Source organism: Physeter macrocephalus, chromosome 19, assembly GCF_002837175.3.
Source record: "Physeter macrocephalus isolate SW-GA chromosome 19, ASM283717v5, whole genome shotgun sequence".
Lineage (NCBI taxonomy): Eukaryota > Metazoa > Chordata > Mammalia > Artiodactyla > Physeteridae > Physeter > Physeter macrocephalus.
The window spans coordinates 19,176,584-19,199,268 of record NC_041232.1 but is presented as its reverse complement, the minus strand read 5'-3'; the positions used below and the strand labels follow the sequence as shown (position 1 = coordinate 19,199,268).

The window sequence follows — 22,685 nt, the reverse complement described above, 5'->3', positions numbered from 1 at the left end:
CAGCATGTGGGATCCTCCTGGACCAGGGCTCAAACCCGTGTCCCCTGCATTGGCAGGCAGATTCTTAACCACTGCGCCACCAGGGAAGCCCACGCCCTTTTATTTTAGTTAAGGTGATACTTGCTAGTAGTTTTTGGTTTCACGTAACTCATCCACTAAAAGGACCTTGCTCCAAAGAAGATTCCTAGAGCCTGACCATGCTTCAGCCTTTGTTAGACATGCAGGAAACAGTGTGAGATGTGGGGCCAGGCAGACCTGGGTGTGCATGTCAGCTTCTTAAAAAATAAAAGGAGGAGGCTCACACTTCTGCGTTCAGTAGGGTGTTGCTTTAGGCTTGGGATAAGCAGCCTTTCCAGAGTCGGGGAAGTCCCTTCCATTCCTGGTTTCCTATGAAATTTATTATATACTGATGATTATTGTTATAAATGTGTGTTGGACGTCATCGGTTTTATTAGTATTATCCTTGTAAAAAAAAAAAAAAGGTATTAAACTTTATCGAATGTAAAAAAAAACCCAAACCCCAATTCTCATATAAGAAAAGATTTTAATCTACTGTCCTGTCCACCAACAATTTTTTAAAAAAGACTTTCTAGTCTTTGTTTATATACAAACATGACTTGTTCATGGTTATAATCACAGGATGTGATTATATGTTGTCTTTGTAGCTTAATATTAACTCCTATTGGTTTTTCCATGTTGCTTCATAGTCTTTCTGCTTCTTATTTGAATGGCTGTTAAATACACCATTGGTCAGATTTACCACCCAGACTTATCCATTCTCTTACTGTTGGTCATTTAAGTTATCATAATAATGGTCCCTTATTCATGCTTCTCTCTTATGACCACTCTATATGTGCCGCATTAGTTATCTCTTGTTGCAGAACAAATTACACCCAAACTTAGCCGCTTAACAACAAACATTTGTTTTTAATTTAATTAATTTATTTATTTAGGGCTGAGTTGGGTCTGCCGCACGCAGGCTTTCTCTAGTTGCAGCGAGCGGGGGCTACTCTGTTGCGGTGCGCAGGCTTCTCACCGCGGTGGCTTCTCTTGTCGCGGAGCACAGGCTCTAGGCGCGCGGGTTCAGTAGTTGTGGCTCGCGGGCTCTAGAGCGCAGGCTCAGTAGCTGTGGCGCACGGGCTTAGTTGCTCCGCGGCATGTGGGATCTTCCCGGCCCAGGGCTCGAGCCCGTGTCCCCTGCATTGGCAGGCGGATTCTCAACCACTGCGCCACCAGGGAAGCCCCCACCAACAAACATCTGTTATCTCACAAATAGTTTCTGAGGGTCAGGAGCCCGGGAGCAGCTTAGCTGGGTGATTCTGGCTCAGGGTCTCTCATGAGGCTGCTGTCCTCTGAGGCTCGACTGGGGATGGTTGCTGGTAGCGCTCAGTTTATCATGTGTACTTCTTGAATGTCCTCCTGATATGACAGCTGGACTTCCCTTGAGTTTGTCAGGTGAGAGAGGAACGTCACTGCCATATGCTACTGATCACACAGCCCAGCGCCGGTACAAGACCACAGAGGGCTACTCGAGGGCGTGAATATCAGGAGGCTGGCTACCCCAGGTGCCTTTCTGGTCTCTAACAGCCACCTGTTTCCCACTTCTTTCATTGTCTCTGTATGTAAAAGATGTGGCTAATTTTTTTTTTTTTTTTTTTTCAGTACTCGGGCCTGTCACTGCTGTGGCCTCTCCCGGCATGTGGGATCTTCCCAGACTGGGGCGCGAACCCGTGTCCCCTGCATCGGCAGGCGGACGCGCAACCACTGCGCCACCAGGGAAGCCCAAGATGTGGCTAATTTCAAGACCGAGAATTTGAAAACATTCATTTCTCTACTCATCCAGAACCTCTTTACATCCTACCTCCTGGTTTGTAGGGATAAAGAAAAGTGATTTTTATAGATAATAATTGGTTTCTGGAACTTTTCAGACATCCTACATCTGACCTGCACTGAGAGAAAGATGATGTGGTGCATATCAGCTCACTTTTTTGGCACAAAATATTTTTTAAAAAGCAAAACAAACAAACGTGGGGTGGCTGTTATATATTTTTTTAAAACTCCAGAAAACAATGTTGATGTGGAAGAGGAGAAACTGGAACCCTTGTGCGTGGCCGGTGGGAATGTCAGATGGTGCGATCATTATGTAAAACAGTATGGCGGCTCCTCAAAAAGTTAAATACCATATAATCCAGTGATTCTACTTCTGGGTATATACCCAAAAGGACTGAAATCAGGGACTTGAACAGATAATTGTATACCAACGTTCATAGCGGCATTAGTCACACACAGAAAAGGTGGAAACAGCCCGAATGTTCATTGACAGATGAACAGCTGAACAATGTGTTCTGTACATACCTTGGAATATGATTCATCCTTTAGAAGGAATGAAATGCTGACACATGCTACAACATGGATGAACCTTGAAGACATTATGTGAAATAAGTTAGTCACCAAAGGACAAGTACTGTGTGACTCCACTTAAGTGATGTCGCTAGAGTCGTCAAACTCATAGAGACAGAAAAAAAAGAGAATGATGGTTACGAGAGGCTGGAGGAAGGGGGAAACAGGAATTACTGCTGGATGGGTACAGAGTTTCAGTTCTGGACATGGATGGCGGTGATGGCTGCACAGCAATGTGAATATACTTAATGCCACTGAACTGTACACTTAGAATATTTAAAATGGCAAATTTTATGTATATTTGGTCACAATAAAACAAACACTACTGGTACAACCATTTTGGAAAGCAATTTGGCAACATCCGGTAAAGCTGAAGATGTGAATACCCTGTGACCCTCAACAACAGAAGAAAGGAGTTCAAAAATTGTCATACATGTATACAGTGGCACACTATACAGTTGTGAAAAAAGAATGTTTCAAACTATATGAATCAGCAAGGATACATTTCAGAAACTCACTGTTGGGAATTCCCTGGCCCAGTGGTTAGGACTCAGCACTTTCACTGCCGTGGGCTCGGGTTCAAGCCCTCGTTGGGGAACTAAGATCCCGCAAGCCGTGAGGTGTGGCTGAAAAAAAAAACAACAACCCCCAAACAAACTCACTGTTGATCCAAAAAAGCACAGAGTCTTAACCACTGGATCACCAGGGAAGTCCCGTGTACCATTTTTGGAACTCGATAAAAACTTTTATTTACAGATAGTATGAAATGCTTCTTCTAATTTTGCTCATTTTCTACAAATGTATGTGTATATATATGTGCGTGTGTGTAAATATATATATACACATGTGTATATTGTAAAATTAAGGTTATGGCTATGTAGATGTAAGGTAAAATAATAAGATAGTAGCTACCCTCTGGAAAGAGAGAAAGGATACTAGGGGCTTCAATTTTGCCTGTGATGTTTAGTCTTTAACCAGATGAGTCACATGAGTGTTATATTTTTCTCTCTCCTTTTGTGTGTGTGTGTGTGTGTGTGTGTGTGACTGAAATAGTTGATTAAATAAACCCCACATGGGAGCAAAAAATAAGAGAAAAATCCAAAAACCAAAAAAAGGCAAACTTCAAATTAAAATAACCAAACTTCCTGCATCCTCCACCTTTACAACACACCAAAATAACGTCAACTTTAAATATCATTTCAAAGGTACTGCTCTAGGGCTTCCCTGGTGGGACAGTGGTTAAGAATCTGCCTGCCAAGGCAGGGGACAGGGATTCGAGCCCTGATCTGGGAGGATCCCACACGCCACAGAGCAACTAAGCCCATGTGCCACAACTATTGAAGCCCGCATGCCTAGAGCCCATGCTCCGAAAACAAAAAGCCACCGCAAGGAGAAGCCCCTGCTCGCTGCAACTAGAGAAAGCCCTTGCACAGCAGTGAAGACCCAATGCAGCCAAAAATAAAAATAAAATAAATTTTTAAAAAAAGGTACTGATCTATATTTTTATATCTTCCCTCACTCTCCGAAGTAGGGACTCTGTCTAAAATGATTTTTTTTCTTCTTGATGAGTAGTGCTTAGGTCATGTTGGGCATTTAGGTGTCAGATGACAGTGACAATGGTGGTGCCATCAGGCTGTGTGTCCTAAGAGGGGCACAGTTGTGCCACCTGCGTCCTCGGGGAATCGTTCTCTCCTGCCCACACAGAGCTGCATAGCATATGCTATGGATACGCTGTCATCAGGTCAGCATATTTTCTCCCAGCTCCTCAAACTGAAAAACATCTATGAATAATTCTACTAACTTCCATCAGAGAGAGAAAATTCTAATCTCAAGGCTAGAAGATCTTAAGTTTCAACTGTGTGAAGTCTATGTATTTTTTTTGGAGTATGCTTTCCAAACAATTTCCCCATGTTGTACAACAGGAGACTCATTTCTAGGTGGTAACAATGCTCCCGTTGAGACGGAAGCCTTGGCACATACATACATTGCCCTTGATTTGCCAGTGCAAAATCTTAGTTAACCCACAAATACTACAGGCAGACATAGGTTTGCAGAGAGATCCCAACATCAGTTAACAAAAGAAAAAAAGGGGGGTTGGGTGATGTACAAGCCCACCCACGCATTTAAATCAACGGGTTTGACACCAACGCAATGATTTTCTTATGTTTCTTCTCTCGACCACTTTTAAGTGCCACGAGAAATTTTTAGAGCAGGAGAAAATAAGATTTTTCTGCGGTTTGCTCTATTTGACAAAGGAAGTGGTGTGTGACTCGAATAGGTTGGTGGCAGAAAGCAGGTTTGAGAAGGTTTATAAAAGGACCGGGCAAGGCTGAGCTTTGAGCCTGGTCTGGGCGGAGCATTCTAGGGGCCATTGTATCCAGGTGTGCCATCCAGAACCGGGCTCATTCTTGGTGTGTGTCCTTGGATGAGTTACTTCATCCCGCTATGTTCCGGAGTGCTCTGCCCTCCAACCTCATTCTTACCTTCTGTGGGGAACTTGAGAAATTTCTGGACAACGTCTTAAGCCTCATGGATGAGAATTTCCTGGAAATATAGCTACTTTTCACAGTTTGGCAGGTTTATACTTTTCCTGAAGAGAAAAGAAAAAACGAAACAAAACTGAGTGACTACCCTGGCCATAAACTTGAGTTTCTACATTCCCTTCCTCTTAATTGTGGTCTTTCTTCCTCAAAGCCACCTTTTTGGACCATGTATCAGGAGCTCAAAGGAAGAAAACAACTGAGTTCCCTTTTTTCTTTTTTTGGCCGTGCGACACAGCATGCGGGATCTTAGTTCCCTGACCAGGGGTAGAACCCGTGCCCCCTGCATTGGAAGCGCAGAGCCTTAACCACTGGACCGCCAGGGAAGTCCTGTGTGCCCTTTTTTGAACTCGATAAAAAACTTTTGTTTACAGACAGTATGAAATGCTTCCTCTAATTTTGCTCATTTTCTACAAATGCGTGCCCTTAGTCATGTGTGTGTGTGTGTGTGTGTGTGTGTGTGTGACTGAAATAGTTGATTAAATAAACCCCACATGGGAGCAAAAAATAAGAGAAAAATCCAAAAACCAAAAAAAGGCAAACTTCAAATTAAAATAACCAAACTTCCTGCATCCTCCACCTTTACAACACACCAAAATAACGTCAACTTTAAATATCATTTCAAAGGTACTGCTCTAGGGCTTCCCTGGTGGGACAGTGGTTAAGAATCTGCCTGCCAAGGCAGGGGACAGGGATTCGAGCCCTGATCTGGGAGGATCCCACACGCCACAGAGCAACTAAGCCCATGTGCCACAACTACTGAAGCCCGCATGCCTAGAGCCCATGCTCCGAAAACAAAAAGCCACCGCAAGGAGAAGCCCCTGCTCGCTGCAACTAGAGAAAGCCCTTGCACAGCAGTGAAGACCCAATGCAGCCAAAAATAAAAATAAAATAAATTTTTAAAAAAAGGTACTGATCTATATTTTTATATCTTCCCTCACTCTCCGAAGTAGGGACTCTGTCTAAAATGATTTTTTTTCTTCTTGATGAGTAGTGCTTAGGTCATGTTGGGCATTTAGGTGTCAGATGACAGTGACAATGGTGGTGCCATCAGGCTGTGTGTCCTAAGAGGGGCACAGTTGTGCCACCTGCGTCCTCGGGGAATCGTTCTCTCCTGCCCACACAGAGCTGCATAGCATATGCTATGGATACGCTGTCATCAGGTCAGCATATTTTCTCCCAGCTCCTCAAACTGAAAAACATCTATGAATAATTCTACTAACTTCCATCAGAGAGAGAAAATTCTAATCTCAAGGCTAGAAGATCTTAAGTTTCAACTGTGTGAAGTCTATGTATTTTTTTTGGAGTATGCTTTCCAAACAATTTCCCCATGTTGTACAACAGGAGACTCATTTCTAGGTGGTAACAATGCTCCCGTTGAGACGGAAGCCTTGGCACATACATACATTGCCCTTGATTTGCCAGTGCAAAATCTTAGTTAACCCACAAATACTACAGGCAGACATAGGTTTGCAGAGAGATCCCAACATCAGTTAACAAAAGAAAAAAAGGGGGGGAGGGTGATGTACAAGCCCACCCACGCATTTAAATCAACGGGTTTGACATCAACGCAATGATTTTCTTATGTTTCTTCTCTCGACCACTTTTAAGTGCCACGAGAAATTTTTAGAGCAGGAGAAAATAAGATTTTTCTGCGGTTTGCTCTATTTGACAAAGGAAGTGGTGTGTGACTCGAATAGGTTGGTGGCAGAAAGCAGGTTTGAGAAGGTTTATAAAAGGACCGGGCAAGGCTGAGCTGTGAGCCTGGTCTGGGCGGAGCATTCTAGGGGCCATTGTATCCAGGTGTGCCATCCAGAACCGGGCTCATTCTTGGTGTGTGTCCTTGGATGAGTTACTTCATCCCGCTATGTTCCGGAGTGCTCTGCCCTCCAACCTCATTCTTACCTTCTGTGGGGAACTTGAGAAATTTCTGGACAACGTCTTAAGCCTCACGGATGAGAATTTCCTGGAAATATAGCTACTTTTCACAGTTTGGCAGGTTTATACTTTTCCTGAAGAGAAAAGAAAAAACGAAACAAAACTGAGTGACTACCCTGGCCATAAACTTGAGTTTCTACATTCCCTTCCTCTTAATTGTGGTCTTTCTTCCTCAAAGCCACCTTTTTGGACCATGTATCAGGAGCTCAAAGGAAGAAAACAACTGAGTTCCCTTTTTTCTTTTTTTGGCCGTGCGACACAGCATGCGGGATCTTAGTTCCCTGACCAGGGGTAGAACCCGTGCCCCCTGCATTGGAAGCGCAGAGCCTTAACCACTGGACCGCCAGGGAAGTCCTGTGTGCCCTTTTTTGAACTCGATAAAAAACTTTTGTTTACAGACAGTATGAAATGCTTCCTCTAATTTTGCTCATTTTCTACAAATGCGTGCCCTTAGTCACAGGGGCGAGGAGAGAAAGAACAGGTCAGTGCAGCCCAGTCTAATGTATGGGCAGAAAACTCAGACCTTACGTTCTATGGATGGCGGAGCAGAAACATCTTCATACACAAAGCTCATTAGTCAGCCAACAAGTGCTTACTGAATGCCTGGATCGCGCTCAGTGCTGAGTTATGCGTCAAGGTCAGTGTCGTAGGATGCCAGTGTGGCGGATGCCAGTCTGGGAGCCAGGAGAGCTGCCAATTACTCGATTCTGGAAAAAAACAAAAACCTCCTCCTCCCAGGGCCTCAGTTTCCTTATGTGTAAAATTAGGAGGCTGTCATAGTTAACTTCAGATTTTGCTTTCTTCCAGCTAGAACTATGGCAGATTCCAAAGCAGGATAACAGTTCTCAGAACTCCTGGATCTCGAGAGGCCTCTAGATAGATGGGGAGATTGAGCAATGGTACCGGAAATCATGTTGTTTCTGAAAGAGCACAGCTTGGCCCACCTGGATGTCTAGGCACCTTCCTCTGAGTTGATGCAAAGGGGCCACTCATGTGGGTCCTTGCTCACCATGCTTCAGCCATACTGGTTGTCTGCCCTTCCTTGAATGTACCAAGCTAGTCCTGACTCAGGGCCTTTGCACATGCTGGTCTTGCCGCCTTGGGCTTCATACAGGAATGGTGGCTTGTTCTGCCCTTCTCATCCTTCAGGTCTCCTCGGGTATCTTCTCTGAGAGGGCCATCTTCTACTACTCTCTAAAGGTATTCCTATTATTCTCACTTCAGCATTCATTTCCTTCTTTGCACTCTCCCAATTTGTAACCATTTTACTTTTTTGTTTGCTTCCCCATCTGTTAGCTCCATGTAAGCAGGGGTCCTTTTTATTTTATTCAGAACTGTATACCCAATTCCTAGTCCACATAGTAGGTCTCAACAAATATTTGTCTAAATGAATGACTTGGCTGCTCCACAATTCCGAGGAACCAAACGCATCTAAAGTTGTTTTCCGATAAAGTCCCCTTCTTTGGGGTTCCCTGGGTCAGGCTGGGCTTAGGCTGCAGGAACTTCCTTTCCACTGCCTGCTTTCTTTGGATCTACGCATTTCTTTTCCTTGAGGAAAAGGCTCTTATGACATCGTGGTGCGCACTCCTGTGCCGCAGTGACATCATTACCGCTGCTCATTACCGCTGTTCCTGTCCCTTCCCTTAGAAGCCCCCTACCTTTCCTCAGACAACCCCCGCCCCTAACACGCCTCCCGCCAGGTGCCCAGACTGCTACGTCACGTCCGTCCGCCCGCGCGGCGATGACGTCACGGCCCAGGGGCTGGCGTCACGTGCCCCCCCGCTGGGGGCGGGCCTTCAGGGCGGTGCTTCCGGTCCGCGGGTCCTGGCGGCCAGAGCGGCGGCGGCGGAGGCGGCGTCGGCAGCCGAAACGCGGGGATGGCGGGTCCCGGGAGCGAAGCCCGGTTCGCCGGGTTGTCGCTGGTGCAGCTCAACGAGCTGCTGGAGGACGAGGGGCAGCTGACGGAGATGGTGCAGAAGATGGAGGAGGTGAGCCGAGCGGGGGCTCGAGGCGGCGGGGCCTCGAGGGGGACGCGCGGAGCCGGGGGTTGGCGGCGGGCTGGAGGTGGCCCAAGGCGGAGGCGGTCGCGGTGCCTCAAGTTGTTTTGAGGGGACTGGGAGGAGGAATGGGGGGTGGTCTTGAGACGGGGTCGGGGGTGAGGGGACCGAGGCTGGGGCGGAGCTGGGAAAAGCGTCCTGGGACGGGGCTTGCGGGGGCCGATGGGGTCCTGAGGCGGGGAGTGGAGCAGGGTTAGAGAGCCTGGAATGGGCATTTGGGGACGTGGACGACTGTGGCTGAGTCCGGTGGGGCGAGGAGGGAATTGGGGGACCGAGACTGGGTTGGAGAGGGTAGAGGGGACGGTAGTTGAGGATTACGGGTGCCTGAGACCGGACTGAGGGGGCCTGGGCGGGGGGGGGGGCTTGGGAGGTACAGGGGGACTGAGGCAGTTATTGGGGTCTGAGAATAGGTTTTGAGGTGCTGAGTGGACTAGCTAGATAGAATCTTAGGAAAGGATTGGGGATTCCAAGATGAGTTTGGGGGCCGAGGGTCTGTAGCTAAGTCTGAGAGGTAGTTCTGAGATGGGGTTTTAGGGTTGGGCAGGGGTCTCCAAGGTTGGGAGACACGAGGCCACGGACTTACCCGGTTAAGATTTGAGGTGTCCATGTATCTGAGGGATCCTGAGTTGTCAGAGGGACCCTCCAGGGTCTGACTTCATTTGGAAGTGGCCTTAACAGCGTTATCCCAGGGGGCTCTTCTCCAGGGTTTTGTGGGAGGGGTCTGCGGGTGGCAGCAGGATGCCCTTTCTGGTAAGAGTTGACCCCTCCGTGGAAGAAGGAAATGTGGTAGTTCTAGTACGGTAGCTTTGCCCCACAGTGTCCTTCCTTGCTGGGGCCAAGGAGGATTCAATCAGAGCTGTTTTTGGGGAGGAGATAAACTGGAGGTCGGGGGCTGACAGCCAGGCTCCACCTCTTCGATAGTGGAAAGGCTGCCCAGGCTCTGGAAGGCGTGCCACCGCTGTTTCTGGATATCTCACTGCATCCCTTGTGGCGTGGTTTGTTCTCAGGGGTAACTGACTTCACTCTTGCGTTTGCAGTGTGTGCTTTCTTTTCTCCTTCTCTCCCAGCCCTTTTGAACTCTCTCCCTGAAAGTCCAGTCCTGTGAGTCTGAGTCTTCTCCAGGCAGGTGGACCCAGGCCGATCCAGCTCTCCCCAGCCCATCTACCACTCCTACTCCTTTGTCTCTGAAGTCTGAGCCTTCCCACGCCTACAGGGCTGAGCTTCTCACCCAGAAGCCTGTGGGGGGGCTTTTGGCTTTCTTTCCGAAGAGGGAGTGATTGTTCAGCACTGAGCCAGCCCCCTTAAAAGGGGGCTTGTGTGGAGGTTGCACATTCAAAATCACTGGAAAACCCTCAACAGATCATTGTCCCGAGCTACAGAGAGGCCACTGTAGTAAGATGGTATCAGTCTTTCCATTAATCCACCCCTTGTATTCCCGGGCTTTGTAACAACTTGGCACATACAACTTGCTCTGAGATGCAATTTACCCTATTTATGGTCTCCATGTGGCGCTTTCCTTTTTAGAGAAGAATGAGTGACAAAATCCATCTTTCTTGACTGAATGAGAGTTTCATGTCTCCAAAGAAAGAAAATCTTTGCTTAGTTTCTCTGCTTTTCAGTTGCCAGGAGAACTTTTTGTTGATTGTCAGCAGGCATCTTTCTAGTTTAATAATAAAATGATAGGTATGTTTCTCTACTGGGTAACACTGCTCACAAGTTATTATATGTGACTATCCAGTTTCAGAACACAGTACTGTAGTTATGTTAGTAGAACATTAATAGAAGTAAACGGCTTTTTAGTGGAGGGAAGATTGTGGAGTCAGGTCATTCTGCTGACTCTGGCTTCACCTGTTTTCGCTACCTGAGAAACTGGAGGTTACTATTTAAAGGGAAAGGCAAATTAATCTAGCAGGATTTTTTGGGGGGGTGTTAAAGGTGACCTTCATACCAGAGTACCCTATAGAAATACTGAGGACCAGCTCCTCTTGATTAGACCACATGGATAAGTTCAGTTACTCAGCAGAAGTTTGTTCTTCAGGGTGTACTGCTTTTAAAACAAGGAAACTGAACGTGAAGACCGAAGTACCTTAGCCGGGCAGCTCACCTAGCCACGGTCACCCTTTGTAAGTCCTGTTACCCTGGTTGTGTGTGGTGCGTTTCTGAAGGAACTGGTGTGATGTGAACAATCAAAATTCTGACCGTGGCAGTTTCACTCAGCTACTGATCTTGTGTGTTGCTTTATTTGGGGATAGCTGTGAGACGCAGTAGAAGAAAATACTTTGTGAACTGTCCACTCTTGACCCAATGGCACATTTATGATCTGGTGTTAAAGAACATTTGGGCTCTGGAATCATACACTCCAGGCCAGACCTGGCCACTGCCCAGCCGTGTGACTGACTGCAGGCAGGTCCCCTCACCTCTGGGAGCCTCTGCTGGGGAAGGATATATGAAAATATTTATTTCTTAGAGTTGATGTGGGGATTATGTGAAAGAGTGCATGTTAAGTCCTTAATACGGCATATAGTTAGTGTTCAATAAAGAGTAATTGCAATTAGTAATTTGTAGTTCTCTTTTTAGAACGATTACTGACAATCATGCATACAGATCATCCTGACCAGTTAATGGGGTCTTATCTCAAGAATCTATAAAGTAAATTTTTATTTGGTATTAGCCTAAGAAACATTTTACCTTTCTGTGGTCAAAATGATTATGTATCTCAGTAGGACTAGGATGAGACAGTAAATGGAACAGGACTTGCACAGCATAGAATCTCTTAACCCTGAACCAAAGGCTTTTTTTTTTTTTTTTTTTTTTGGCCGAAGGAAGTGTTCTAAATTGTAGGGTAAGGCTTCTTCAAGCCTGAGGGGCTATTTTGTGGCGGCTGGGAAGTGTGGCTAGGTTTTGAAGGCACTCACTGCTAGGTTTAAATACAGCTGTGCATTATGCTTCACTTACATTGTTTTAATTGTGGCATCTGAGCTTTAGTCCAGCTCGAGACTAAATTCAAGTCATGCTGGAGCTGCAGACATTCTCCTTTTCCCTGCCCGTGGGTTTCTCTTTTCCTGTTCCTCTTGTCTGTATGCAGTTCTCTAAATGTAGTACATCCCCTAGTGATTGTAGGTTCTTTCCTTTTGCTCTGGGCTGATGTTTGTTATGTACACGTTTTTATTTTTATTTAAAGTTATTTTTACATGGCAGTGGAATGTGCCTTTCTCTATCTGTCCGCTTTAACCCCGTTGGACTTGCAGGGCACTCCCTTAAAAGGAACTGTCGCTTAGGGGATTAGGCAGCTAAACCGGACCTCCTGGGTCATTTCTCCCGGCGTGCTTTCTGAGGAAATGCTGATTGGTTGGTGTTAACTAATGATTCACTAAAGATTCAAATTCAGGATCTTTATTCCTGGGGCAAGTGAAACAGCCCACAGGCAAAAACTCTGAGGGTCTGAAAAATATATTGTTTTGTAGAAAGTAAAGAGTCTGGTCTGGAAGAAGCTGTTTCCCTAAGGCGTGTTCTGGTGTGATTTGTGTGGGGCTGTGAAGCTACTGCACGAATCACAATGGCTCATTGAAATGTACCGACCAGGGACTGCTTCCTCAAACAAGCTCTGAACACTGGTGGGACTGGTTTTTAGAAGCTAAGATTTAAAACCCTTTTGAGTGTCTGCTACTGGAGTTTGTTTCTGTTGGTGTTGTACAATCATTATCGTATATATAAAGGCTTCAACTTTTATGTTTAAATCTTCTCTTCCATGGACCTATGACTTTTGTGTAAAAAAATTACTATGCCGCAGATTATTTTCTGAAATCCAGTATTATCTGACTTTTTCTTTTTAAAGAACCTGAGAGTTTTGTGACTTATTTTAAACTCTGCTTCCACTGTAAAGTGAGGATGGTAACCATGCCTGCCTTCTAAGGTTCTTGTGAGGTGAAGTGGAATAGCAGGTGAAGTCAGTAGAGGCTAGCTCCCTTTCTTTAAAGAGATTTTCAGAATTGTTAGACAGTCTTAGGTGAAATCCGATCCCTTATTTCATTTAGTTGTTGTCTCCTTCTTTTGTATTGATCAAAAGTGCAGTGGGGGTGGTATAGTACAGAACTGGCTTTTGATACCAGCAATGTGACCTTTGGCAAGGATTCAGTCTTTCCAATTGCAGTTTCCTCATTGAAAATAAAGGGGATAATAGCAGTAAGCTGCTCCATAGGGTTGAGGGTTGTTGGGTGGACTAAGTGAGATAAGTCTTTAACATGCTTATTACAGGAACTTCCCTGGTGGCGCAGTGGATAAGACTCCACGCTCCCAATGCAGGGGGCCTGGGTTCCATCCCCGGTCAGGGAACTAGATCCCACATGCATGCCGCAACTAAGACCCAGTGAAACAAATAAATAAATGAATCTTTTTTTAAAAAAGATGTTTATCATGGTACCTGGCAGAGAGTGAACACTCAGTAGATTGTTATTATTCAGTAGTATTGCCAAAACTAGAAGGCGTAGTGTCCTTTCTGCCATTTCAAGAGATTCCATTTCGTTTAAATTCTGTGGAGCACCGACTGTGTGTGAGGCATTAGAAAGGATAGAAACATGAGTAGCGTGTAATCCCTCTATTATAATCTAGGAAAGAAACCAAGTACACAGACATCAGTGCAAGAGAGAATAAGAGGTAGGGAGCTTCAGTTTGGGGAGATGAAAAAGGTTATGGTAACGATGATGGCACAGCAACGTGAGTGTATGTAACACTGCAGGAAGCGTGCACTTAAAAATGGCTAAAGGGGTCAATTTCCTGTTTTGTATATTTTACCACAGTTTTTTTTTTTTTTTTTTTTTGGCGTTATGCGGGCCTCTCGCTGCTGTGGACTCTCCCGTTGCGGAGCACAGGCTCCGGACGCGCAGGCTCAGCGGCCACGGCTCACGGGCCCAGCCGCTCCGCGGCACGTGGGATCCTCCCGGACCGGGGCGCGAACCCGTGTCCCCTGCATCGGCAGGCGGACTCTCAACCACTGCGCCACCAGAGAAGCCCTACCACAGTTTTTTTGTTTTTGTTTTTTTAGAGAGAGAGAGAATAAGAAAAAGGCCACGTGTGAATTGTAAATGACATTGAAGGTCAGATGAGAGGCTTTCTGGCTAGATTAGGTTCCTACTGCAAGAGGTGGACTTTGATAGGCAAGTAAGATTTAAGAAATAAATGATCAAATACAGCCATTCCTATATGAGGGTGTAGAGTGATACAAGAAACATCTGTACCTGCAAGCGGCTTTGGAAGAAAACACGACCAAGCCAGAGAAGAGCCCTCTGTGCTCCATCCGGAACGCGATTCCCCACCCCCCAGGGAGCCACCGTCTTGAATTAGGTATTTATTTCTCCGAGTAGTATTTTGACAAAAGTGGGGGCCCACGTTACCAGGTCAGATTTGCTTGTGTGAAGGGAAGTGGTAGGAAATAAGGCTGGTGAGGCGGAGAGCCCGCGAGAGCTCAGTGGCGGTGCCCTCGGTCGCGCTGCGTTTCCAAGTCTCTTTGCAGCAAGCAGCAGTGGGGTCAGAAGAGCGCTTTAGGAAGAATATTTTGGCGGCAGGGCGTGGGCTGGATTGGCATGCGGAGGTTCCCGAAGACCAGGTCAGGCGGAAACGGAAGGGCAGGTGAGAAGAGGTTAGGGTTTGAGCTCGAGCTCTGGGAGGGGAGATGCAGACCAGCTGGTTGGAGCCCTTCACACATGGTGCCCTTGTGGAGCTGTCCCTCCCCCTCCCCTGCCCGCCGAGGGACCCCATCAGCTTTGCCTTCCAAATGCTCCCCTCCCTAGTCCCAGACACACGGTCCCTTAGCCTCTTGGTATGCCTCCTCGGTGGAACTTGAGACACATTTTGTAAGTCCCTTGCTTCCCTGTGTCCCCAACTGGCCTGGGGGTTCCATTTTATCACGTTTATCTTTGTGTCCTTGGCACCTAGCACATGCCTGGCGCACAGGATGTGCCCGGTTAGTGCTGCTGAGTAAGTGGAGGTAGCTGGGCTTTGAGTGGAAGTGAGAGGGTGGCCCAGAGCGAGGCTGGAGGAGGGAAGAAGGGGTCCTTGAGACCGTGGTAGCCTGGGTGTGGGGGACAGGCAGGGCGGTTCCGTGACATCGTCTGGCAGGCAGCTGAGAGTGCAGTTCTGGAGCTCGGGGATGGTTTGCTTAGAGATACAAATGTGGGGGCTGACTTCATCCAAGTGCTTGTTGAAGTCAAGGAGAATATAAAAGTTTGAAAGGCCATTAGGAAGAATTGGGTTGGGAGAAGGAAGGAGGTGCCATGGAAGGACACGGGTCCGATGACTCGACTTTACAGACAAGTTGACACCCTGTTGCCGCACCTGTGCCTTACAGATTGTCCGGGGGAACCCGGAAACAGGCTGCACTGGTTGAACCTCATTGTCACGTGCAGAATCGAGGTGCTCTTGAGCTAAGCCAGCCTCATTGTAGGTTTGGCTTTTATCACAGTATTTGTAGCGCAGTGTTGCTGTGGGGCGCGCGCCAGGTAGCCGTGCAGGGTTGTCTCCAGCGAGCTGTGCGTCGGCCGCTGCTCACAGACGTGACCGCTGAGGCTCCGAGCCTGCCGGGGCAAGAGCTCCAGCTGGTTTATTTCCTTCCTCAGCTGTGTGGGGTTTTCGCATCCCATCATTATTCAGGAAAACCATCTTAGCCAGTGGTACAAAGACAGAGGAAAGTTCTTTGTAGAGTTACTTCATAGGGAAGAGTGAAAGTAGAGCAGTAGATGTAGTTTTGTGGCCAGTAGGTTACCTTGCAGTATGTCAGGGGAAAGCTTTTCAACGCATTCCTCATGGAATTGTGAGCAACGTTGTTCATCGTACCAAGGGGTGCGTGTGAAGCGCAGATGTTTGAATAGTTGTTATATTACAAGCAGTGTCGCAGTTAATAAGAGACTTGATTTGAAAGAAACATTATCTCCAAGGTTAGCTAATGGCACCTTGAGGTTATATGCATACCCATAGCCCAGGGCTGAGGTTGGCAGAGGAACAGTAAGTGCTGGTTGGTGCTTGCTGCCGTCAGACAGCGCTCGCCTTAATGTGAGCACGGCTGAGGTAGGGTAAGTTTATTCATTTACTCAACCTTTATGGAGCACCTTGCGTGTGGGGCGCGGGGTGTGAAACTGCTCAGCCATGGAGTTTTCATCTTTTAGGATCTCGCAGGTATGCGAAAGCCAGTTTCAATGTATGGGTGAAACAGTAGGGGTGAGGACGTGCCCTAGTGGGAGGGAGACCTGGTGAACCTTTGCAGGGCTCAGGGAGATCCTTGGGAGTGTTTCCTGGAGGAGATGACTCATGAGCTCTGATTGGAAGGGTGAGTTAACCAGGTAATGAGGGAGAAGGGCTTCCAGGCATGGGGCTGGGCTGCCTGAACAGAGGCGCAGAGGAAAGAAGCAGATACTGTGTGCACAGGAATACTGCAGGCCTTGCTGGAGGGGCCGAGGCAGGGCGTGGGGGGAACGAGGCTGGAGAGGCGGGCAGAAACCAGACAGCCCCGTGTTTCCTGAGAAAGCTTGGGCTTCGCTCTCCAGTCAGAGGGAGCCACTGGAGATTTTAAACCAGGGAGTGGTGTGGTCATACTTGGCGATTTATGTAGATGACTCAGGCAGCCAGGAGAGGATGGATTTGAGGGGGTAAGACCAGAAAGCGGGGAGATCAGTTAGAAGGCTGAAAGAGGATTGAGGAAAAAGGTTCTCAGGCAGCCAGACTCTTTGACTTGGAGGCTTACACCAGTCCCATTGCACAGCCTGCTGAGTCTTGCTTTGCACACAATTCAGATAACAACACACTTGGTCCTATGGCTAATCTGTCAGTGGCAGATTTTTTAAAGGGTGTAGGGAAAAACTAGTAGAGCCAATTACACCATCCAGAAATAAGCTGCACAAAAAATGTAAGATCAGCTGTTAAGCATAGGATTTTGGGGTTGTTAGACTTCAGACACGGGTTAACCTTTCTAAATAATTGGTTTCCTCATCTTTAAAAGGGAAGAATTAAAATACCGTCCTTATGAGACTTTGGAGGATTAAGTAAGATAATGTTTGTAAACTGGAACACAGTGTGTGACCATGATAAATGCCAGTAAATGAAGCTGTGCCGGCTGAGAATGAAGTGGTTGAGGCTGTTTGGTTTGGGGTAGTGCTTCCCTAATTCTGGATTGTTGATGGCAATTACAGAAAGAGGGCTCTGTGGTCCAGAAATCTGGGGAATCTGCTGAAATTAGAGGGGTTTTGTTTTGCTTTGCTTTGTTTGGTTTGGTTCTTACAGCTAGTGTGTGTGGTAGTATTTCCCACACTTACTCCATGGCAGATCGCAGTCTGGTGGGGCTAGGTTCCCTGGGGCACACTTGGGCAGATGCTTATTTAAGGACATAAATGTATCCGTCTGCTTCCATGACCCAGGGGTATTGGTTTATCATAGGCCCCCTGTAGTTACTTGATATTGATGATTCTGTCTCATCAAAGGTTGTCCTTTGTGCTTTCATGTACTCTGTTTAAGGAGGCAAGGAAGGAGACTTCCCTGGTGGTGCAGTGGTTAAGAATCCGCCTGCCAGTGCAGGGGACATGGGTTTGAGCCCTGGTCTGGGAAGATCCCACATGCCACGGAGCAACTAAGCCCGTGCGCCACAACTACTGAAGCCTGCGCACCTAGAGCCTATGCTCCGCAACAAGAGAAGCCACAGCAATAAGAAGCCCAGGCACGGCAACTAGAGAAAGCCTGTGCGCAGCAACGAAGACTCAGTGCAGCCAAAAATAACTTAATTAATTAATTTTGAAAAAATAAAGCAAGGAAGTAGATTTAAGATTTCTGATCCCAATTGATCAAACCTTTAAAAAATGACATTTTTAACATGTTTATTATAGAAAAATTTAAAAATACAGAACTATAAAGTAGAAAAATATAATCACATGTAATACCACCGCTCAGATAAACACTGTTAAACATTTTATACATTTTCTTTATGTGTTTTCTACCACTAGGATCATTCTGCATGTAGAGTTTTTGACTTGTTTTTTATCTGAATTTATGCTCTGGGCATTTTCTTATTTTTTGTCAGAAGATCCTTACATGACATGATTTTTCGTGGCTTATGATATTTTATCATGTGGGTATGCCACAATTTATGTGACTAGTCCTTTATTACTGGGTATTTAGGTACTGGGTTTTTTTTGCTTTCATAAATTGTATGGTGGTTAACATCTTTGAACATAAATCTGTTAAAATATCAACACTTAATTTTTTTGAAAATGAGTCAGTCTTAAGTATCTAGGCAATACTTTTAGTTAGAACATCTTATTCCCTACATCACTTATAATTGCAGTTTTTTTGTTGTGAAATTTAAGTAGAATAATTTAGAGTAACTCATTCTCCTTTAACTAATCCCTTTCTCTACCCACAGACTAAAAAAAAAAAATCTCGTTATTAGAATAGCATTTTCTTATACTGAATAGAAGATGAATAATTTCAGTCATGTGAGAGTAAACTTTTATCTATTAAACTGAATTCTTGAGTCAGGTGTTGGAAAGTTCACGTCATGATGTATTTTAAATGTAAAAGCAAAATTGTCAAAAGATGTAGTCTTAATATACATCTGGGATCTACCTGGATAGGCATTTTCTTATCTGCACCTGTGTAAAGACTATCCCAGAAAATTCTCATACATGCTTTTCTTGTAGTTTGTGGTGAAGAGGGGAAAACCCCAAAGCTCTTACTAAACAAGAGAACGCGTTGGTTGGTTGTCTTGGCAAGAAACTACTAATAAGAAAAGCAAAGTTTAGAAATTCTGTCTTCTGTAGGCTGCTTTCTTTTGGGGAGGGGGGGAGGGATCTGGATTTTTTAATTACTGTGGAAGCTATTAATTGACCTCCCTCTACTTAACTAAAGTGTTCCAGTAATTGGCATTCTCCATGCCCTTCATCAAATATAATGATTGATGCTCTCCCCCCTGCCCCCCATCATGATTAGATGCCCGGGCATTTCTGCTCCCACACCACAGTTGCGTGATTCCTGAGAGTCAAGTGTGTTTTCTCTCAGACATGTTCATTCTGATTTTTTTTTTTTTATTTTTGAGATTTATTTTTATTTATTTATTTATTTTTGGCTGTGTTGGGTCTTCGTTGCTGTGCGCGGGCTTTCTCTAGTTGCAGCGCCTGGGGGCTACTCTTCGTTGTGGTGCGCGGGCTTCTCATTGCAGTGGCTTCTCTTGTTGCGGAGCACGGGCTCTGGGTGCGCGGGCTTCAGTAGTTGCGGCTCGCGGGCTCTAGAGCGCAGGCTCAGTAGTTGTGGTGCACGGGCTTAGGTGCTCCGCGGCATGTGGGATCTTCCCGGACCGGGGCTTGAACCCATGTCTCCTGCATTGGCAGGCGGATTCTTAACCACTGCGCCACCAGGGAAGTCCCTCATTCTGATTTTGTTACAGTAATTTTATGATTTCATTAAGTACTATGGCAACCGAGGAACCCTGCGTGAAAAGAGAGAGTGAAAAACTAAGCTGAGTGCTTTGGAAAGAGTTACTATAAGGTGATTCACTAGAAAAAAAAAAAAGCTTGCTAGTATTCCAGAAGGATTCTGCTCTCATCTTGCTGGTCCAGTGTCTTCAGGTTCCCCCCATGAGAGGGTGTGGTCTAGGCAAAGAACTTCTGGAAATCGAGCCAGTGGACCCTTTCTCTAAGCAAGGACCTTTGCCTTAAATGAAAAAAATGGATAGATCTTTAAAATTCTGTGTGTTTAGTGAGTTACTGCTTTAACCAAACTGCTCAGTTAACCAGCAGCTGACTGGTTCTGATTACGTGAAGTGAGGGCTTCTCTGTGTTTTCCTGGCTCACCTGCTGTGAGGTTCTGATTCTGTAGCGTGACAAGCCCGTTGCTCTTAGGAGATGAGGGACTGAGGCCAGTAACACTGTGTTCACTTGGGGCCATCCTGCCTCTGCTCCTCATCCCTTTCTTCGTCCACCCGGAGTCCCCAGGGATTACAAGGCCAGTGATACTAGGAAAGTAACATTTATTATCGACACCACTAGCCACGCAAGTCCAGGAAGTGGGGGAGATCTTGGGTTTTTTTCTCTCCACCCACCCCCCGAATATTAGGAAATACGTCTTCTAGGGAAAAAAAAAAAAGGAAAAAACAAAAAAACAACGGAACACCCTGGTATGTTGTGCCTGCCAGAAGTAGAAAACAATCAAATCCTGTGTAGCTGAGACCACTTCTTCCCTGGGGCTAGTCCGTTTATTTTCAAGCCTAGCTTTTTGCATTTCCTGTGGTCAGTTGCACTTACAGTGAATAACATACTAATTTTTAAGATGCTAGTCAGCTCCATATGGAAGGGATTGGTCGAGTCTACGTCCATTGTCTGCTCCTTTCTGAGGACAGCAAGTTTCTCTCAACAAGAAGGATTTTGATATCTGCGATCAGAAGTAGCAGCCTTTATTAATCTAATATGTTCTGTTGAGTGGTTGTTTCGGTGGAACATTTGATAAGCAGCTGGCAAATTTCCTTTCCCGAGTAGGCTGTAGCCTTGGAGATGGTTTCACGCAGCCCACGAGATGGTTGTATTTTAGAACAGTTTCATAATGTTCTACAGTTCTCTCACTGGATTTTTTGTATTTTCATATCCTTAATTTTTTTAACATGTTAAACAGTCCAACTCAGCAACTGTTAAGTTTTTTCATAGAAACTCAGGGAACATTTGGATTGAATCAAGCCACATTGGGTTGTGTTTACAGGTCACCTCTTGGATATTATAGGCTTGGATTACAGGCTCCACCTGAAAGCCTGCCTTCAAATGGAAGACTCTGGTGAAATGAGTGCATCACTGGGAAGGTCTTTTCACTGAATGGAAGATGAATTTGGGTTTTCTGATAACCTAACCTTTAGTATTAAAGCCCAGACTCAAATTGCATGTGACTTTGGTGAAATCTACCATAAAATTAATTGGTGAACTAGATCAAGTGTAGCACAATAAAAGGAAACGAGGTTAACCTGGCTGAATGCGTGCCAACCTTTTTATCACCTAATCCATAAGCCTGCTGTGTTTAAAGTCTGAATGCAACCTGAACTTTTCTAGTGGAAAGTAAAAGGCTAAGATTTCTTTCATTCTGTATCTTTGTATTACATATAACTTTCTATTTTATTTGGAGAGGAAAATACCAAAATCAAAATGAATTTCCCACCAAAAGGAACCAGTGTTTCTTTGAGAAGGACCCACCTGAGTTGGGGGCAGCAAATGTACAGATTGGTCTGGGACATCTGCTTTACCAGAGAGCAGGGCAGCTGTCAAACCTCTGGGGTATGTCAGCCTAAGAGCCAGCTCGAAGTGTCTCCCACTGGCCACGGACAGCTTGAGCATCAGAAAGATTAACGACTGCCGCTGATTAAAAATCTGTTACTTAATAACGATTCCTCCAAGAAAAGCTTATTGGTCGTTTTTGGAGGTTGCTTGAGCACTAACTCAGTCTTCTAAAAGTTGGCTTTAAAAGCGGAGGGGCGGTGAAATCAAACCTTCATCCTGCTTTTCCTGTATAAATTATTTCCGATACTCAAACAGATGAGGCAGAATGCTCATAGAGGAATTCAAGCCAATACATACAAAAGATGAAATGAAAGAAATTTTAGTAAGTGTAGTTACAGCATTGTAGTTAGAGTTGTGAAGTTCTTGCCCATTAAAGATACATATTAAAGTTTTTACGGGTGAAACGCTATTATGCCGAGATTTGCTTTAAAATGCTTCCCCCCTTAAAAGTGGGGAGTACAGAAGAAACAAGACTGGCAAACGTCGCTAATCACGGAATCTGGGAGAAGGGCGCACAGGGATTCGTTACACTTACCTCTGCTTTTGCTTTGTGTTTGAAATATCCTAATAAAAGGGTAAAGGAGAGGCATAAATAGAAATGAAATTTAGGTGATTAGTGGAACTTGAAAATAGAGAAGTGGTGGTAGCCTGGATTTTGTGTAGTAGGGTCGATTCTGTGGTATAAGTCGTGGTGTAATCCTGTAGAAAACACGCCTGGAGACAAAATACCCTAACTCTTAATGTCATACCTCTGGAGGTACTTCCTGGCACTCGTGACTTTGGTGATCTCTTAAACCTCCCTAAGATTGCGTTTCCTTTTTCCTGAGTAAAATGGGGACAGATCTGTCTCACCCTCGCCGAGAGGATTAAGGAGGTATAATGCGTGAAGGGACGGTGGCACAGCGCCAAGCACACGGTGAGAGCTCAACAAATGTTCACAGATACTGTTGAACTGTGTCAGGTGCTGGCGAGAGTGAAGCTGTCACGTCACCACCAGTAACTTGTCTTACTTAAATCTTTAAGTTCGCATCTGTTTGATTTTTTTTTCCCCTTTTTCTCCCCTGAACCTTTCTTTTTTAAACTTTTTATTTTATATTGGAGTGTAGCCGATTAACAATGTTGATAGTTTCAGGTGTACAGCAGAGCGACTCAGCCGTACGTGTACATGTGTCTGTTCTCCCCTGAGCCTTTTCTTTGCAGAGCAAACGCAGTCAGGGCTGCAGGCTGCGGTACAGGGTGACTGGCGCCCTCTGGAGTTAGGCCCTGTGAGCCGAACACCGCCCATCCCCGTGGCGGTCTTGACGGCGGAGCCGCGCGCTCGGGAGGACAGACTGTTCTGGTTGTTGTCCCCCCAGAGCCTGGCATGTAATGGGGCTTCTTAAGTATTTCTTGAACGAATGAATGAAAAGCGCAGGCCGCTGTGTTGGAGCATGTTGCGGTGGCTGTTATGAGCCATACAT

At 45.8% G+C, this 22,685-nt stretch overlaps 1 protein-coding gene across 3 annotated transcripts in view; it reads left to right on the top strand.

Moving 5' to 3' along the window:
• Positions 1–8,692: 8,692 nt before the first annotated feature.
• VPS37B (VPS37B subunit of ESCRT-I) overlaps positions 8,693–22,685 on the top strand; it is a 29,141-nt gene continuing 15,148 nt past the window's right edge. For 2 of the 3 annotated variants that reach the window (XM_028480694.2, XM_024120532.3), the window contains exon 1: positions 8,693–8,866. In XM_028480694.2, the coding sequence (XP_028336495.1) occupies positions 8,756–8,866 (111 nt within the window). In that variant the 5' untranslated portion in view covers positions 8,693–8,755. Of the gene's footprint in view, positions 8,867–10,972; positions 11,059–22,685 lie in introns of those variants that run through there. The other variant, XM_028480695.2, reaches the window with a different exon arrangement.